Raw genomic sequence first — 20,932 nt, 5'->3', positions numbered from 1 at the left:
TAAATGAAAAATTCTTTTGTTTTTTACATACAAACTTACATATTTAACATACGTACGTACATAGATTCATTGTAAATCAGTTTTGAATGTGTTAGAAAAAAAATTAAACTTCATGCAAAATGAAATTTCTTGAAAGGAAGACGTCAATTTTGGCATGTTGAGCTGTTGTAAATTTGTTCGGGATAGAGAAACCGCAAAAAACTGCCTTTAGAAAGATGTGTAGATGTATTTTTCTGCGTGTCCGTTTGTAAACTCATGTGTCTCATTTTGGCCTTAGCCAATTTTAATAAAAATTTACATTTAAGACCCAACTTCTGAAATATTTCTTAAACTTTGTCGCACACCAATTTTCCACGCAAAACAGTGGAGCGTCTATACTGTGTGAATACGAAATAGTGAAAATCAAAATGGTTTAGTGGAAGCTTTGTTTTTCTCCGGTGAACTTTCCGCTTGAAGTAGCTGGAAACTGCGATTTTATCAAGAGTGTCTATAGGTATAACGATCGTGTATATGAGAATGGAGATCCCAAAGCATCCTAAGGCTCCATGTGAGAAGGAATACAAGGACCCGACTCTGTATGTAAAAGAAAATGGAAATATTTCTATATGCATCGCTACCAAAATGTCGAAAATATCTCAATTTATTTCTTTAATATTTCTTTGTTCTCAATAAGAATAAAAAAAGTTCCAATAACCTTAATTTTTTTTGTGATTACCCAAGAAAATCGATTTATTTTACCCTATTTTATTTTACCAAATATACAAATAAATTTTACAGAAAATTCTGTTAAATGGATTCTTACATTAAAATATATAGAGTTGAACATTTACAAACAACAAAAAAATGCTTGTCAAAAAATCACATATTGTGCCGAAATTAAATATTGCTGATTTCGTCTCATTTCTTTAAATGCAATGACTAATTTTCTTTCAGATTTGTTATTGAATTTTTTGCAGTATTAAATTTGTAACAAGGTGTGCGTAGGAAGAAGATTTTTCTCAAATTTCTATCAAAAATTTTAATGCCGCATAGTTTGACTATTTACTATATTATACAATAAATATTTATAATTGAAAATAATTGGAGAAAAAATCAGAACCAATAATAACATACAGACGTATATGAAATTTGATATTTATCTCCTACCATTCTGTAATTTCGTTTTTAATTTAGGAAGTTCTATTTTTTATAAATGGTACTCTTCCAAGAAGCAGCTATTTGGTGAAAAAAGAAGTGAAAAATTTTGTAAAATTCCAAACAGTTTTTTTATTCTATATTGTCTTTTGAGTGACTTCACACAATTGGAATTAACAAAAAAAATTACTCATATTTTGAATTCATGTTAAATTTTTGCTTCACAACTTTGGAATATTAGGAAGCTTTTGATTTAAAATCAAAAATTATTATCTCTGGACTGATATCATTATTATGTTTAGAGATTGGTTCTACATACATAACATACTATTACAACCATGGCATACCTTTATAGATTAAAACATAAGTTCAATTATTTTTTATGATTCACAAATTTGTTTACTCTATATAAAAGCGTTTATAAGCCCTATAATTGGGAATATACGCTTTATTGGAGTGCGAGAATATTGGAGTGAGTTGAATAAAATATTTAGGCGAATCAAAATTAATTTACCGAAACAAAACATGTTAATTTATTTAACTACGCTTACAAATTATTTATAATAAAATAATTAATATTAATTTATTCATTTACAGTTAAATTATACTGAAATTATTAATTAATATGCACTAATTCAAGTTTATTAATAAAAAAAGTAGTAAAATTTTTTGTTAAATAAGAAAATTGGGAAAAAAGAACAAGAGTACAAATAATTAAAGGTGCGTGACATAAGCTCACATAACAAAAAAAAAAATACAAAATTAAAATTCTAAAGGAAAAATTTTTTTAATAAAAGAAATTTTCATATTAAAAAACATAAAATAGAAACTAAACGAGAAAATAAAAAATATTATTAAAAATTATAAAACTATTTTTTTTTTGATTTTACATAACATTTAAATTGTTTGAAGGCTTAGATAGAACGAGTTTATCTCATAAGTGAATTAAAAACTTAAAAATTAATTTTGATAATGTGAATTAAATTTATGAAAGAAAATGCACTAAATTTAACAAAAAAATACTAAAAAGATATAGAAAACAAAGAAAATTCTAATTGTTTTTAAAAATTATTTAAAAATTAAATAAGATAAAATGAGTAGGAATTTTATTAACCGGGAATACCGAGGTGAGAAAATAATTTCAATTATTTATTTTTTTTAATATTCAAAATAAATTTAAAATTTTTGATTATTTTGTATGCTTATAAAAGTTAAACTAAATACGAGTAGTATAAAATTTTATTATTATTATTTGCGATTAAAATGAACAACAATGTTCTTAACAGAGTGTTTTAGCGATATTGGTTATAATCTTAAATTAAAGTCAAACATATCGAAAACAAACCCCTAAATGAAAAAGTCATTTGTCAAACAATTTTCATACGATATTTATGAAATTAATTTTGCGATTGCCATTATGAGGTTTATGTTAAGAGTTTTCAAAAGTGGCATTTCTGATTACAGAAAAATTCTATAGAAATACGAAAGGTCTTTTGGTAACTTGATATTTTAGATCTATAAGTATATTATTAAAAATGTAATACAATATTAAATGAGCTAAGAACGTAAAATTTGACAAATTCATTTTTCTTTATGACGCTTTCTTTAAAATTAAATTTTATAGAAATTTTTAATAAGAGTTCGAAAATATGACTTTCATGATGCCCAAATTTAATTGTATTGCTCTGAAACTTGTCATTTTTTCAAATGTGATCTCAAAAGATATTGAAAAATTTGAATTACACGTGTATTTTATAACCAGAAAAAACGTATTTAAGAAAATATTGTACAATAAGATTTAATTATTGTACAATAAGATAACAAAAATTACAATAAGATTCATTTTAAACTTATATACTATATTATAAAAGATTTGGATCATATTCAAATTAAAAAAAAAATAATTTAAATTAGATTTTAAATAAAAATATTCACTTTATAATATAAATGCTTCTGTTATACATAAATATACAATATTGGTTAACTTGAAGTCTTAAAATGATTAATGCTAAAAAGAATAATAGAAAAAAATCCAAATATTATGCCTAATTAAAATTTCATTTTAAAACGAATCTGCAGTATAATAAATTCTAAAATAAAAAGCTTTCATATAAATTATAATTATTCTAAATTTAGTTGTATTTATAAAAACTTAGACATAGAAATATTTAAATTAATTATTAATTAAAATAGTGATAAATTATAATATGTGGAATATGTGCTCATTTTTGTATAGTGGATTTATTGAATGAAAATACAAGTGTTAAAATTTTCTCTAGGTATTCAAATATTAATCTCGAGATAGGTCAAAAGGCTTGGGATATATTTACGTTTATTTGTATATGTATATATTTTCGGTTTTTAAGTAAATGTGAATTTTACATACCAATAATATAGTTTTCAAAATCATAGGCAAATTAATATTAGTTTGCTCCTAATTAGAGACAGCATTTACATTTTAAAAAGGTTTCTTCATCAACATAGAAATTTTATATAATAAGAGTTATTCAGTAAAGAGTATAATAGAACTGCTTTTTAGAGTGACTAGTGTTAATAATCTATTTTTACTAAATAATAATAGTTGGTAATTATAGCACTTAAAATCAAAAATAGGGGCTAACTTTGGATCTTTAACATTTTATTAGGGCCTTAAAATTCTAATATGGAAATGATTTTTGTGCTATATCTCCTGTATCATAAGATTTTAGAAAAAAAATTTTTTTTCTGAAGTTCGAATACTTGGTATTCTAAATGTACATAAAGTACAACATGAAATTATAAAGTTACTTTCAAATCCTTTACTAGCTCTTTCAGAAATAGTTCATTTGAAGCTCCTATATTTTTCCGAATGAAGATATAAGCAAAAAAGCCTGAGCATGTAAAAATTTAGTGAAAATTCGTTAAAATTCTTATATCTCGGAAGCTCGTTTAGATTTGATGACTAGTTCTAAACAAACATTTTTACCCATTTTTAATGCCCTAAAAATGTTATATAATATTATACTCTTTACTGAATAACCTTGTATATATATTAACACGTTAGAATTTAGTAGAACTTTCAAATCATTTTACAAAAAAAAAAATATGGCTAAATAATTTTAAGTCGAAATTAGTTAAATAATTATTAATATTACACATAATTGCACTTCACACGATTTTAAATTGAATAATTACTCATTAATCAACGAAATTATCAATTATTTTTATAATAGGTCAAAATTAATTCGTTAAGTGGGGTGTTTTTTTTTCACTACAATTATTGTTTAATAATAAACGTAAACAATGACGATCTTGACACACAAAAAATGTAAACAAAAATATTTACAGTTGATTAAATCTAGCACATTTTATTTTAAGATGCAACAAAGTAGATTACCGTGTCAAGTTGACCGTGTCAATTAACTGAAAATCGTACAAATGAACGATTTTATGAGTTTTATGATTTATGCCATCTGTTTTTTTTTTGAATAACTGGTCTTGTTATTAAATAATTGGAGTTAGACTCGAGTATTATTTTCTAGAGTATCTTTCGAAATTTACTTAAATTATTTTTAAAAATAAAAATGGCGATAATAACGAATTATACAATTAGGTCTAAATTTTGTTCAGAAAGAAATGTCAGTTAATTGTGTGTCACTTGAGTATTGTGGGTCACACCAATGGTTTCTAAAATACAATCTTGATTAATACTTCACCGCACCCCAATTAGGACAAATGAGGAACCTATTTACTTCGCCCAGGACCGGACACTCACAGATATAGTGAAAAATGGTTTCTTCTTGTCCATTTTCCGGCAGCTGCAACATGTTGTGTTGAATGCCATTCCAAGGCTAATTGATAAATTGATAATTAAAGTATAATTTTGTAAAAAAAACTCTTTTTGACCACGCGACAACTCATTAGAAACGTTATTATATTACACATGAAACATTCTCACAGTGAATCACACTGTACAAGTTTCTAAAATAAATAAATTAAATTTAGAAGAAGAAAAAAAAAATAACTTAACTACCTCAATCCACCCACCTTTTATAATATTTTTATTTCGTTTCTTTGGATTTCTTTCCGATATTACGTGTTGTGTTTTTTAAAAATAATTTCAATTTTTGAAACGGCCATCACAATTGAATTTTCATCATAAGTTTTTGTTTTCATTTTCTAATTTCGTATTTTGTTTTTGTTTTATTTTGCAAAATTTTGATTTTTAAATTAAAGTCATTGAAATTATGATAGGAAAAACGTGCGCCGTTTGAAAAATCTTCAAGAAGAAAAAAAAATTCAAAAAGAGAAAAAAATTTTCATTTTTCATAATTTTCTTTTTTCTGTTATTGGTTTTGTTATTTTGTTTTTTTTGTTTTTTAAATAATAGTATGAAAGTTTGTAAATAAGTTTTTTAATTTTTAATTTTTTTGTAAATGATAAGCGATTGAAATTGAACTAGACATTGACAGTGAACAATGGAAAAAAAAACGTTTTTTATTCTAGTGTAAACGTTTTATGAAATGAAGGAAAGAAAAAAAATTCTATTCTGTTTCTTTTCCAATTTTCCAATTCATTTAAATAATTTTTTTAAGGTTTGGCACAAATTATTAAAAAACTAAAATTTTATCATTAAAAATGTGTTTTTGAAGCGAGGTAGTTAAACCAGCCTAAAAATTTTACAATGTCGACAATGACACCCATTATTCTTAAATTACAAATTCGTTTCACTCAACCGAGCCAAGAGACACTTTCAAGTCTTTTTATAGAATTTTTTCTTTATTTCGAGATATTATATTTTTGATTTCGAGTCCATCAGCAATAAAAAAATTTCGAAATTTTCATTTTTGAATTAAAAATTCAATTCTGACATCGATTCTTCGACATATTCCGTATCTTGGTATATGTTATTTTTTGTTTTGTCAAATCTTAGACACCGATTTCTATTTGAATTTCGCAGTCATGCTTTTTGATTAGGGAATTTTAAAATCATTAATCTATGACCTTCACAATATTACAAAAATATTATATTTAACTTTATTTAATTGATAATTGGAATAATTTCGTTAATTTCATGACACCACCATACCCATTTTTTTTATTTGACAGTTCTCTCTACGCTACATTTTTCCAGTACTTTTTCGTTGAAAAAATCGCTTATGACACTTAGTGACACAACAAAATAGTGAATAAAAACGCTTGATTGAGAACTTATTAAAAAAAGAATAAAAACAAAAATATTTTGATTTCGAAAATTAAAATTTCACATTTTAATTACTAAAATAAATTTCCGTAAATATTTTTATAATTTTAAATCTTTCTTATATAACTTTTGTTCTTTTCTTGTTTTATTTTTCATTTAAAAAAGAAAAAATATTTTCTGCATCATCTTATATTTGAAAATAGTTTCATAATTTTTAATAAATTATAAGTGATATTTAAAATAATAAATGTTTGAAAAAATATTTGCCAAGTTAGAGAATAATAAAAATATAAAATATTAGTTTTGATGAAAAATAAAATTTATATAAAAATTATGAAATTTTAAAGATTTATTTAACTTTAATGTTCACAGTATTTGCTTTTAAAAAATTAATTTATTTGAACGATTATAGAATTTTGCAACCAATTATTAATTGTGATTCATAATTTCTATTTTACTATACTTGGAAGAAATTTTCATGTTCGAATATAATTCAAATATAACAATACTAATGAAATAACAGGCTGAAAATTGAAATTAGAAAACATTTCGGATGCTCCATCTCTCCGAAATCTTACCATGGAATTGAAATATTTGCGAATTACTAAGAAAGGAAACAAAAGAGATATGGTCGAAGATATTATATCTTGCAGGATTGAACAAATTACCTGGTACGTTTTAAGTAAGGAAAAACAAACTCAGAATGCAATCCATATTATAGCCCACGGAATAAAAAATGGTGGCACTTGTAGAGCTACGATGGCAAACTTAAAATCTATACTTTGTCTTGGAAGTACATCTCGATATCTGTTGAATATTACAATTTGTACTACTTTGAATTTTCCAATATAATATCAGCATAATTTATCATAAGCCATAATCCTTTCAAATTCGATTCCATTTTACAAAAATTTATTTGTAGACAAGCCGCCTACTCTATAAAAACTGCAATTAAAGATATAATAAAGTTTTATTAGAAAAAAATCGTTCATTTTTTTCTATTTTATTATTTGAAATGGTTTGTAAATGCGTGCGTGTTTTTTTTATTTTTTAAAAGTTTTACTTTTCTGTCAACAATCATGCAGTCGAATTCAATTTCATTCGTTTAAGTAATTTTTTCGCGTAAATAACAAAATAATTTCATGTTTTCTTTTTTTAAATAAGTATGTTTGAATTGCTATAAAATTTTCTACACGAATGTATATATTTACCTATTAAGCCACATACAAAGCCACTTTATACTTGTATATGGTATGATTATTGTATAAGAATTTAGAAAAATTCAATCACGTGGCATTGTACGAAATAAAAAGTAATACCACAGACAATTTTTAATACACGTATAAGGAGGAATTTTTATTTTGTTTTCTATTTGGTATGCATTACATAAGCTCAGGGCCGGATTTATAATATCAGTAGCCTGAGGTTAATTATAATCCTGTAATGTCTCATGCTAACAAAAAAAAATTAATCGGTCTTGTGAGCATAAATTAAAAACTTATTTATTAGGATGGAAAATAGTCAATTAACTGGCAGATAGTTTTGCTTTCTTCTTTGGTAATACTTCAACATTTTTAAAATTTGTAATAAAAACAATAGCAATTTAGTTACGATACATTAAATTTCTTAGATCGATCTACATAAATTTCATAACAAACACTAAGGCTACAATATGTTCAGTATATAGGAAAATCCGTCACTGCATATTCTTACCACAAGGGATTATAATATTATGTGCATTTTTCAACACATTATCCTTAATATTTTGTGGGATTTTTTTTCTATAAAACTCATCATTTTTTTTTAATAATATTATCTATTATTTGATTAAGATGTCTGATTTTTCATTTTGTGCTTCTTTATGTCATTGATATTATTTTTTTCTTTTACACATTATTATTTAAGAAAAAATTACTACAAAAAATATAAGAGCATCTATTGATATTCCATTTTTTCCAAATTTATTAAGAATAAATTATTAAGAAAAGAATCATAAACAGAAATGAATAACACTTTAAAAAGTAAGATAAGACCCTATAAATCTAAGAGATAAATCTAGAAGATTGAGCACTCTGATCCTAACACTTTGAACCTTACTCAAGATTTTATTCTATCGCGTTGCGATCTTAGGATCTCTTAGTGCATAATTGCCTACCTTACTTATAATAAAAGCCAGTAGATGTCATCAGTAACACGTTTTATAAGAATGTTGAGAGGAAATTCTTAAAACGCAAATTTTTCCATTTTTTTTTTAAATAACTTGATTATTTCCAGCTGCTCATTTTGTTTAAAAAAGGACGCATAATTTCAATTTGTCATTAAAGTTTGTCTAAAATAATTAATTCTATTATTTCTTTATATAAAATTCTTATAAAATTTCTAAGGTCGTTGTATTGTTAATTCTTAATAAAATTGCGTTCAATTTGATTAATGTTATACATATAACAAAAAAAAATTTTGTTGTATTCAATCTAACCTAATCGAAAACAAAATTAGTAGCTCTTTGGAAATTAAAAGAAAAGAAAAATAGAAAAAAATGGAAAAAAAGAAAAAACATAATATAATTTTAATCTTTTTCTAGTATAACACTTAGTAAACATCATTGTATAAAAAATATCCTTGACGTTTTTTTATAAAAAAAAAAAAAGAGAAAAAATGTTGATTTGTTCGGTTCATCACACTTTCTTATGAAATAATTTCATTTCACAAGAAATAGTGTGTAAATGTGTATTTGTAGAAGATATTCATGAAGAAGGATGGGTGTATAGGTATGAACTGTAAATGTCATGATATCAACACCGATAAAAGATATTCATTTAAAATTCACAAGATGTCAGGGTATATGTATATGCTGTCAAGGTCATTGTAATGACTGTACAAAATGATAAGAGTTAAAATCTTTGTTTATTTTCTTTTGTGGTGTTTTTCTGTTTTTGTTTTTTTTTCTGCAAATTTACATTTCTAATAAAAATGTTTTTTTAAATGTCACCGGTTTTAACAATAGTAATTTTTTTTGTGTTACATTGTTAAATGCGAGAACATTTGAAAAAATCACAAAAGCTTAATATAAACAAAAATCTATGTGGGAATTTGCGAGCGATGGTTTAATTAAATGCGTTTCAATTTCTCAAGTTATTTCACTATTTATTTTACAATTTTTTTTAAATTTCATGTGAAAATACAAACAATTTTTGCATAATTATGAATACCGTTAACCTAAGTTATTGAAATATTACAAACAAAGGTCTTCTTGAATTCATAAAATGCTAAACGAAAAGTAGTAGAAATTTGATTATGTGAACTTTGCAAATACCCGACCGTAAATAAATAAATTAATATTTACCTACTTTATGAAATTAGGAACACCTCAGATTGAATATTTTCTGGGAAATGATTAAATTGTTGTTCAAATTGCATTCATCTATTGGAATCACTATCTCAATCCCACCCAAAGTAAATACGGTTCTGACACCTTCCAATCGTATGTGAAAATTTAACAAACTTATCTCAATTATTTATTGAATTTTTCAATGGAACGGGCGAGCTACATACTCTTTAAAGCGACACTACACTCTAAAGTGTTTGTTCGAAAGGTTGCTAAAATCGTATTCAATAATGTAGAAAAAAAATTGCATATTTCAAGGCAATCTGCGAACATCGTTCTGATCTTAAATTTTTATTTGCTAGCTACATACATATATCAAATAAGCTTTTGTTTATTACATTTTTTTTATTAAAAATTAAAATCTAATTACAATTCGTTTTCTATTTTAATTATTTCAGATTTACGAACAGCGTTCGATTTGTTAGACAGAAATCAAGATGGACGTGTTACAGCAAATGAATTACAGTTTATGTTAAAAAATTTAGGAATTAATGTTAAAGATGAAATAATTAATGATTTAATTAAGGAAGCTAGTCAATCAGGTTAGTATAGTTTTTAATAAAATGTCAATATTATGTACTCCCACTTTATTTTTAACAAAATTTACAATTAAATTAGAAATTATTTTTGATTAAAATCACCTTAAAATAAAATTGAACTTAATTTTATCGCTCCAATTTTATTGAATTACAATTAAGTGGGTTTTAAAGAGAATCATTAACCAAAATGGTTAAGTAAAGAATTTTTTCGTTTTTTTCCTTCTCTTAAATCTTGAAGCACCTTTGAAGTTTACAATTAGATCACCATTTTCTTTTCTATTCTTAAGTACTTACACAGCAGGAGTAAAATAATTTAAATATTTTTTTTCTTATTCTTCATTTTTGTATTAATTTGCGTTTTCGGAATATTTTATCATAAATTTTCAAATTAAAATGTATTTTACTGGAAAAATTTAATGATAAAATGAAATAGATTGAATATTAAGTAAGCAGAACTGAAGGTTACTTATACAACTGAAAAATGACTTAGCAAATTAAATCAGATTAATTTATAAATTAAAACTGTGAGAAAATTCGGTAAAATTAAGACATTCTGTTTAAATAACTTATGTAAAAGGTCATTAACCTTATCGATTAAGATGAGATTTATTACTTAGATTTAAAGCATATTATTATTGAACGCATCATTTATGGATTTCATAAAGTAACACTCATGAGTTCAAGCGTAATTATCAATTAATGACTTAAAGTATAAAATTGTTTTTGGATTCAATTACAAATTCACATAAACAAAACATGAATTCCGGTCTTATTATGTCGAAAAATCCAAAAAAAAATCCAAACCTATTCAATTTTAAAGCTAATCAAACATCTTTTAACAGTTTTTCTAATTAGAAATATGAAATGTACCTCAAGTATTTGAAATGGATATTCGAAAAGGAGAAAATTTGTTTAAGTAAAATTAAAAATTTTATTTTGGTTTTGCGATGTCATAAATTGAATACCAATTCTGCTATGCCACTTTTAAAATCAACACAAAAATTTAATAAGGAAAAAAATTCAAAGTTGATCCTTCGGCATGCCTAAGAAATACCATAGAATTTATAGAGCAATTTTTAAATTTTGATTTTAATTATTTTTCCTTTTTTTTTTTGGTTAATAATGTGATTTTGAACGAAAAATTCAATTGTGTAGCACCTTTACTTAATATTTTGGTTATTGTTTTTTTGTTATTCTTTAACAGGATATTATAGAATGAAAATCCTTAAAGTATGCTTTATATTTTGTTATATATTAACAGATTTTTAATTTTGTTTTGTAAATTAAATTGTAAAAAAAGAATCAAAGGTTGTACTACCAATAATGAAAGGTGGAATTTATAAAAATATTTGTAGTTATTTTTTGGGTTATATATAAGGTTAAGGTTTGTACTAATTAAGGTTATAAAACAATGGGTTTGAGTGGAAAACTTTAAAAGTTTTTCCATTTCTTATTGTCGGTTGCTTTACTCATACTATGATCGGTGCCTTTTAAATTTGAATAAAATTTTCAGGATTAATTTTTCAAACAAAAAAAAAATAGAATTAATTCAACAAGGGAAAAATAAACAAATCCGAATAAGTTAATTAGATGTGATCTATTGAAAAATTTAATTTTTGATTTTATTTGTTTATTTTTAAATACTTTTCGTAAAAGCTAGAAATATTTTTCGTAAATTGCGAATATTGTAATTTGTCATTAAGAAAATCTAAGCGATTCGTTGCGTAAGAAAGTGTTATTGTGAACTTGTTTTGTTCTGTCAAATCAGTTAAGAGCTTTAATACTATACTGTATTACGTCAGTCTACGATCTATCGTTGGTTTTTTCAATTTACTCCACTTCTCCAAGATAGCAATTTCTTAAAGTCTTTTTCATTCCTCTTAGAGGAACTAGCAGTCAATAGACAATAGAGGTGGCTGTAGAGAGAAAGTTGGAGGTCAAATACATGTGAGTGGTATTTGACTCCAAGCTTCTTTGGCTGAGTCATGAGGAAGCTGTATGTACACGAACAACCCGGGCGCTTATGGTTTGCAGCTGCCATCTCGGGCAGTTCGTGGGGCTGCTCCCCATCTGTCATGTTGTGAATATATACCATGATGGTTGTGCTGCTCCTGACTTATGAAGCTGTAGCATGGGCAAGAAGAGTGGCTCTTTGTACGGCTAAGAAGAAGTTGGAACGATTGCGAAGATTCTCATGTGTCTGCATCACAGAAGCTATGTGAACTTATCCAACTGTGGCAATGGTGGTGATTTGGGACAAACCCTTTTGCTCACCTCGTTTTTAAAATGGCAATAGACAATAGTCTGGTGATTTGCGTGCCATATCTTTCATCGGTCAAATACAGTACTGTCAGATTTCTACTTATTCTATCCATAAATATTCATTAATATTTATTATATTTTAAACATGAACGCGGCACTTAGTTTTACGCAATAATCTGCTTTACATATTAGTTTAATAAGACCTTCTTTTCAATTCAATTACAATGATCTCGCGATTCATTGGAAAATATTTCTTGTCTATATAATAAATGATTACATGTAAACAATGTAATATAAATTTTATAACATTCATAAAAGAAAAAGGAGAAATAATTAATTTCTCAAACAGATTTATTTTTTTAGCACATTATCTAGCCCAAAAGCAAAAAAATGAAAAGTCAGGTGATGATTATTCTTTTATGTACATATGTATTATACACAAGGGTGCGACTCTGCAAATACAATCGATAAATTTATTTGCACCTACCCTTCTTATACAATAAAATTTTTATTTATTTATAAAAACTGAAATAAAATAGCTAATAACTTCGAATACTTTTTGATATACTCTAGCCTATATTTCATTTAAATATCTAGTTTGTTTTTAAGAAGTAAGGCGAATTCAGATAAAATTACGATAATAAAAAAAATTTAACTTTTATAGTTTTTGCGCCTTTCTTTTATATTTATTTTATAACATTAAGAACACTAAACCTTAATACATTTTGAACGAACATTGCTATTGTAAATCTTTCTTCTAGTATGTAGGTATACCTAAAATAATTTTGCTTTCATATTAAAAAAAATATTGCAAAACTTTTATAATATTAAAAATAATTTTAAGAAAATTTTAATTACATCTTAACATGAATTTTAAATTATAAATTATACGATAGATTTTACATGTTTAAAAAATACAATGAAATGTTAAAAAATTGTGTTTGAATAAGAAAAATGGAAAAACAGATTTTTAATTCAGATATGAAAGAAACTGCCATTTTTTTATACACTTACTAATTCTATAACATTGTCTATACTGCGAGGTCTTATAATAAAATAATGTTTTGTAATTTCCTGCATGGAATTGAGAATTAGATATAAAAAATTACATTTTTAGTGGTTATTAAATAAGAATGATTGCGAGAACAATGCAATTAAACACTTTTTAAATAATAAGAATACTAAAATATCTACGCATAAAATAATTATGGTTTATTTATGGAAATGTTAAAGTTAAATTGGAATTTCGTAAATAAAAACAAATTATTCTTTTATACTTGGAGGAAATATGGAAGTTATAAAAGACTTGCATTTGAAAATTCATATTCAAAAATTCTTGCAAAATTCTATGAAGTTATTTGTGCATCTTTCAAATTACTGTAATTTCAATAATACAAAATTTTGTTTCAAAATTCCTATTTTTCATCAATGCCGAATTTCTAAGGTGCCAGTTACACATTAGACAAAATTTAATCTACGATAAAATTTGATGAGCATTTACACGTCAGATTCTATTAATATGTACATACTTTTAGGTCAAACTTTTGACGGCAACATTTTTAATAATTGTGATTTATAAACTGGCAACAAAAATAAAAAAAAAAAAAATCAGTGAGGAAAATTTTTTTTAAAAATTTATATTTCGCCATGTTATTTTTAAGAATCTCACAGAAAATGTGATGATAATCGGATATGTATCCACTTTTTTTATCAAATTTTATCTGATGTCAAACTTTATGTTAATTACACAACAGATTTTCACCAGATTCAGATTAAATCGTAGATTAAATATGATGTGTAACAGGCACTTTAGTAAATTAATATCAAAAATTTTTCAAAATTTTATAGTGTCGACTGTACTGCTATACAAATTTCAGACCTACACCTAAAAATCTTATATAAAAAGGCTTTATATTTATTGTTTCGTAAACCTATTGAGGCTCACATTATAATTTGTGGTTGCAAAAAATTACATATGGTATAGTTAAACATACATACCCTTTTAACCAAAACAACAATAACTGAGAAAAATAATAATATATAATAATAATAAAAACTTACAAAGGTCTATTCCTAAAATTCTGAGTACAATTTCTAAAACTCTGATACTCACTTAATCTGTATAGTAAAAAAGGAAAAATGAGCTATTTTAAACACAATAGCTGTTTGCATAGCTTGTTGGCAAGCGGAATTATACGTATGTCAAGCATTGATACAAAAGTTGCCGTGTAAACACACCTAATGAGATCTTCTTCATGTTGGGTTTTTATTATAGTTTAATTTGTTATTTTCAATTTGTCAAAATTCCTAATCTCGTCAAGGGAGCACATCAAATTTAAAATCTCAATTATTTTTTACATTTTACTTAATTTCTTCAAAACCTGACGATTTATTATGAAATACATTAAAAATGTGACAATTTAATTTAAAAAAGCCACAAATATGACAATTTGATAAAAACTGTTTGCCTCTTCATTTATAGAATTTAGACTCATATTTTTTATACTTTCATAATATTTAATGAATTTATAATTTTAGGTAATGGTCTTATAGATGAAACTGAATTTTTACAATGGGTTAGTAAAATTCAAGCTTTGCGAGATGAATCAGAAGAAAGTACGAGTAAAGCTGATCCTGACGATGATATAACACAAGATTTAGTAGCAGCATTTAGGTAAATCATTTTGGTTATTAATTAATATCTACATGACAATATATACATACATATGTATGTAATTTTGAATTATATTTGATGTGTCAGTTGCACAGTTGTTTTTTTTAATCAATTATTTCTTATAAATGAAATTTATAATCTACCTATAATTTATATTAGCCCTTCATCAACTTAATTGTATTTGTTTTATAAATTCTTTTAATTACCATGAAATACAAAAATTTTTATGAAATTTTGAATAAAATAATAAATTTTAGAAGGTTATAAAAATATTTGAGATGGTGTACATATTTACATATACATAATATGTTTACGTATATAGTTATATTGTTATATTACAGCAGTCATAACGTCATTTAACAATTTAATTTTGAACTTACACAAAAATTTATTTGTGTACGATTTTGAATTCATACGAATCCCCAGGTTTTTTTTTGCAATTGAAAGGCGGTTTAAATGATATTAATATAAGATTAATACACATTTGACACAATTAGTTAAATCTGGAATTAATTTTTGAGGAAAAACCAAATTATGTTTTTATATTTTTATCTACAATTTTGGAATTAATTCAGATGATCACACTAAATTTTTAAGAAATGTAAATTAAACTATATGGATAATTTGAGTGTCAAATTCAGCCTAAATAGCTAACCACAACAATATAGTGATAATTTTGAATTAATTTAAGGCTTAATTTTTAAATTAAATGCTTGATTTCGGATAACTTGTACATACATAATTCAACTTTTATTTTGAATAAAATTAATTTCAATATTATTCTACTCGTATTAGTCATTCAAATTGAAACTTTTATATTTACATTTTTAAATAAAATTTTTAATAAATAAATAATTATATTATTATTTTAGGGTATTTGATCGAGATGGAAATGGTTTTATAACTAGAGACGAGTTACAGGTAACAATCTGAATTAATTTTTTTTTCTAATTACTTTAATATAAATTACATTTTATGTTATGTTTATTTGACTAATTCGGCCTTTATAAAACTTGCATTCTTTTGAGGCTATTTTCCTGTTATATTACTCCGTAAATAATACGGATTATATTTTGATCTCATTTAGACACAAAATAGAAAATTTGTGAATTATATGTAAAATGGCATATAAGTTGAACTGGAAAATAATACGGTATTGAAATAATGCAGGTGCATAAGTGCGTGTTTTTTTTATCAAAAAAGATGAACATTTTTAACAAAATAAATAAATTTATCATTGAAATTTAAAAAATTTTTTTTGAAATATTAATTTTCAAATTTTTTTTTGTTTTTAGACTGCTATGGAAATGATTGGTGAAAATTTGACAGAAGCACAAGTTACAGAACTTTTGACAATAGCAGATTTAGATAAGGATGGAAAAATAAATTATGAAGGTAAATATATTTTATACACAAGTAATTCAAGTGGATATTATATGTGAACAATTTAATTCAAATTTAATTTTATTTATTTTAGAATTTGCGAGATTACTATTATAAATTATTAAAAATAATGCAATAAAACAAAAAAAAAAAACAAGTAGTAGTATCAAGAGCTAGTCATCCTTCTCTACATATATAATTATTATGTAAAAAAAAAGGAAAATTAAAGGACAACATATAGCAGAACACCAAAAATTTTATAATTTTTATTGTTCTTGTTTTTTTTTTATTAAAATATTATACACACCAAAAAAACAGCAATATCCTTTTATATTTGTATTATAAAAATTTTATCCATAAAATTATCTTATCCCTTCTTATATGATTAAATATGTATGTATATGTATAATTAATGATTTTAAATCACTTTATATAAAAATTTGTTATACAAAGTTCGACGTAAATTATATTACAAAAATATAGTAACAATATATATATATATAATTATAATTTAAATAAATTTAAATAATTTTAAATATCAGGGCATATTAAAATAAATTATTATTGATTTGAAAATTAAAAACAAAATTAAAAAATCAAAGACAAATTTATAAAATTGTATTAAAAATAAGAATAAAGTGATATTAAATATATTATATTTTATATGTATATTATATGTGGATGAAATGCACACACAAAATGTAAATTAAATTAAAATTATCTATTATACATACATTGTATGTGAAAAATGTATAATTATGCATAATATTTATATAGGCCATCACAAACCTATATACTTATAATTTAAATAAATTTGAAATATAAAATAATATGCATAATATAAGCATATTTTTTTTAATTGTAAAAAAAAATTAAATATTAACAAAGATGCAAACTTTCCTCTTTAAAACTTTTCCTCGTTTTTTAAATAACTTGAATTTTGATTATGTTTTGTTTGTTATTTAAAATTTTTGTTTTTTAATCTTTAATAATTTGGCTTAATTTACTTAAAATATTATTAATATAAATAACAAGTAAATAAAGGGAAAGAAATAATTTAAACAAATAAAAGAAAAAAATGAATTTCGTTTTTTTGTTTACAACACACCTACAAAGAAAATTAAATAAATAAAAAACATTAGTTTTATTGCTTGTTAAACTGTTATATTTAATTAATTTATAATATTCATATAATAAAATATTTTTAAGAATTTATTATAAAAAGAAAAATAAAAAAAAAATAATAAAAAATTTAATTAGTATAAGTTGTTAATATTATATATATATATATATATACTTATTTATCAATAAAATTTAATAAAATTTAAAATATAATAATAATATTATTATTTTGTTGCATTTGTTTATGAAATAAAAAAATTTTTTCAAAAATTCAGATGTCTATACAAAAATTATTACACATAATTTAATTAATAAAATAATTCTATTCAGAATTTATTTCCAAACACACCTATATATTTCTTTCTACATTTTTCTATTCAATGATCATCTTCTAATTTATAATACTTTTGCAGTACATTAGTCATAAAATCTTAAAAATTCCTTTAAGAGGACAAAACTGTCATTTCCAAATATGCTATAATTGCAAATTTTGTAATGATATATGCTATAATTGCAAAAGCCAATAAATTTTTTGAATATAAAATTATTAAATGCATGTTAAAAATTTTATAATAATATTTTTCTTAAGATAAGCTGGCATATAATACGAGAATATGAAAAAATCTGATTATTTTTTCCATAATTTGTTAACATATATAGTGTTGTTCTTAAAGGGCAACCGAGATTGAATTAAGATCAGTAGAATTTAGATTCCACTACTTAGATTTAGCCTAAAATATTGCCTTTGATTCGAACTGCATAAGTACCTCGTTTTCAATATAAATATTTCTCTTTCATTCTTATTTATTAAAATGATAATGATTGTACTTAAATTTTAAAATAAAATATAATTAAATGCTTTAAGAAAATTCAACTAATTTTGGACTATACTTATAAGCATTTTTGAAATCATTAATTTACCAGATGATTATGTTGTGAAAAATTTTTTAACATAAATTAAATTATTTCAATATTTCTGTATATATACATATATATCTTCCTTTTATTTATTGCACTAAAATTTACAAAATTTAATTATTATAAGGCATATACCTTAAAAGCAGTGTTTTAATACCTTAACTGGCTATATTTGAATTAACTACCTGTATAGTAAGTGATTAGCAAAGTAATTAAAATTTGAGCTACTTTCAAATAGTAATTACGGTAAACTTATACATAATATGTATAGATATGTGTAAGTTAGAGAAAAAAAAAAAATTATACTAAAAGTATGTATATTAACTACAGGGCCATCTATTGACAAATATAAAATTTAATTTTGCGACATCTTGTGGTAGAAAATATTATCAAGTTATTGTATCGAAAAAATAAGATTCTCAACATCATGCCATTTTCACATTTATTTCAACATCAAAAATTATGTTTGCTAATTTTTTAAAGACAAGAAAGTGATATGAAAATGCGTACGGTAAGTATAATTGTTGTAATTTGTTTGTGAAATTTTAATTTTAAAAAATATTTATTTTCCAAAAAGAACCAAGCTGTTCATAATGCAATATATGTAATGGTGTTTGTTTTCTCCATTTACGAGATCCTATTACATTTTTTATAACTCAATTACCCTAGTAAAAAATAATAAGTTTTGTTTTATTTTTCACCTTAGTAAAGCGATAATTAAGTAAGTTTTACGTTGTCTATACTTGTGCGGTGTGCTATCAGTATCGCTATTAACATGAACTACATAATATTTTGTATGTACATAATATAGTGCTGACCGTATCTAATTAATATTCGATAATTTAGATTAAATTAAAAACGTAAACTCTTTTCAAAATGCCTATAAGCTAATTCAATCCTACCAACATTTTATAATTTACTTTTTTTAATCCAAAAACAATTTCGCCTAGCTGCTGTCAAATAATTGTCAAAGCAAATCTAATAACCTGATTCTTCCTTCAATCTGTGAAAAAGATAATTCATTCAAGAATCCGATGGATATTTCTGATATCGATATTGAAATAATTGAAAAAGATAGTGGAATGTCTTCATTAGGAGGAAGTAAAGATGATACACCTGAACGCCGGGCAATTGTAAGTCATATATGTATATAATAAATCTGAAATATATTTTGATCAATAAAGAACCTTGCAAACAAGTTTATCTAATAACTTCAAATAAAAAAAAAACCTTGTGCTTTATCAAAAAATTTCATTTTCATTTACAGAAAGATTCAGACAGTGATGAAAATTATGATGATGTAAGTAAGAATTGATTTAAATATTATATTTAAAAAATAGTTACTCTTCATTGAAAAATTAATAATTCTTCACATAACCTTAAAGGGGATCATGGAACAAAAATGAAATTGTGCTTAAAGTTATGCAAAAGATATTTAAAAATTACAATAATAATGTATTTTAGAAATATAATTGCAAAATGAAAATTAAATTTAAAGAAATAAATAAATTTGGATATAAAATTTTTAATTGGATATTTTGAGGAATTATCAAAATATCTTTCTTGCAGAGATTTCTTTTTAATGTAAACAAAATGATAGCAATTTTAGCATTAACAATTTATAAAGTTTCTAATTAATTAAAAGCATATGATGATTTACATTGTTTTTAATATAGATTTTATATTATTTTAGGAACCTGATGAGACATTAGCAGAACGTCTATGGGGATTAACAGAAATGTTCCCTGAACCAATAAGAAACATATGTGGTGTACTTAGTAATTTTACAGCATCTACTGTAAAAAATGCTTATAGTTTTTCTTGTAATGCATCATGGATATTTTTTACTAGTTCAATGATACTTTTCGCTCCTGTAATATTTGAAACAGAACGTGCGCAGACGGAAGAAATGCAAAAAACGCAACAGAAACAAGTTTTACTTGGACCTGGTGCAGTGGGTTTAACACCAACGAGTGGCAACAGTAGTGGAACTCCAGCATTACCACCAATGCACCGATAATTCTTATTAAAATTTATACTTTCAACTTTAAATTTAAAGAAAAAACATAAAAAAGTACATATGTTATATTTTAAAATTAGAGGTCTTGATTGTGTAACGATCAAATTGTTTTTAGGAATCATATTTGAGACAAGTAAAACCTTATTCAAAAAATATTGTAGTTCTACAATTCAAAAAAGAAATTAACAACTAAGCTAGAGATATTGACTATACGATATTCAAATTTGCATTTTTAGGGACATAAAATAATACTGTAATAATGCATGTAGATGTCCTGCAAAAGAAAAAGTCCAAATATAATTACCAAATAGTG

The 20,932-nt window shown here is 23.9% G+C and overlaps 2 protein-coding genes across 12 annotated transcripts in view; both read left to right on the top strand.

The window, feature by feature from the left end:
* LOC129610238 (calcium-binding protein E63-1) overlaps positions 1-17,410 on the top strand; it is a 67,785-nt gene extending 50,375 nt beyond the window's left edge. For 7 of the 10 annotated variants that reach the window (XM_055522728.1, XM_055522731.1, XM_055522732.1 and 4 more), the window contains 5 exons: positions 10,100-10,243; positions 15,041-15,176; positions 16,049-16,097; positions 16,472-16,571; positions 16,654-17,408. In XM_055522728.1, the coding sequence (XP_055378703.1) occupies positions 10,100-10,243; positions 15,041-15,176; positions 16,049-16,097; positions 16,472-16,571; positions 16,654-16,676 (452 nt within the window). In that variant the 3' untranslated portion in view covers positions 16,677-17,408. Of the gene's footprint in view, positions 1-1,731; positions 2,262-10,099; positions 10,244-15,040; positions 15,177-16,048; positions 16,098-16,471; positions 16,572-16,653 lie in introns of all 10 variants that reach the window. The other 3 variants (XM_055522735.1, XM_055522734.1, XM_055522726.1) reach the window with 2 other exon arrangements.
* A 2,152-nt stretch (positions 17,411-19,562) lies between these two features.
* On the top strand, positions 19,563-20,926 carry LOC129610124 (mitochondrial import receptor subunit TOM22 homolog). 2 transcript variants are annotated; one of them, XR_008697073.1, is made up of 4 exons: positions 19,563-19,732; positions 19,867-19,899; positions 20,293-20,673; positions 20,735-20,926. XR_008697073.1 is itself a non-coding variant. In XM_055522513.1 (3 exons), exons 1-3 carry the CDS (start codon positions 19,634-19,636, stop codon positions 20,617-20,619), a joined length of 459 nt encoding a protein of 152 aa, XP_055378488.1. In that variant the 5' UTR covers positions 19,564-19,633; the 3' UTR covers positions 20,620-20,924. The 2 variants fall into 2 exon arrangements, 1 of the variants encoding a protein (XP_055378488.1); XM_055522513.1 differs by having other exon boundaries at positions 19,564-19,732; positions 20,293-20,924.
* The last annotated feature ends 6 nt before the right edge of the window (positions 20,927-20,932 follow it).

The sequence above is a fragment of the Condylostylus longicornis genome, unplaced genomic scaffold (genome assembly GCF_029603195.1).
Source record: "Condylostylus longicornis isolate FDR11 unplaced genomic scaffold, ASM2960319v2 ptg000044l, whole genome shotgun sequence".
Lineage (NCBI taxonomy): Eukaryota > Metazoa > Arthropoda > Insecta > Diptera > Dolichopodidae > Condylostylus > Condylostylus longicornis.
Note: the sequence above shows the minus strand (reverse complement) of the source record. Positions and strands in the feature narration are given on the sequence as shown.

Coding starts and splice junctions, on each gene's coding strand:
- LOC129610124 (XM_055522513.1), top strand. CDS start 19,634: ATGGATATTTCTGATATCGATATTGAAATAATTGAAAAAGATAGTGGA. Junction 19,733..19,866: donor CACCTGAACGCCGGGCAATT/GTAAGTCATATA, acceptor TTTCATTTACAG/AAAGATTCAGACAGTGATGA. Junction 19,900..20,292: donor GTGATGAAAATTATGATGAT/GTAAGTAAGAAT, acceptor ATATTATTTTAG/GAACCTGATGAGACATTAGC.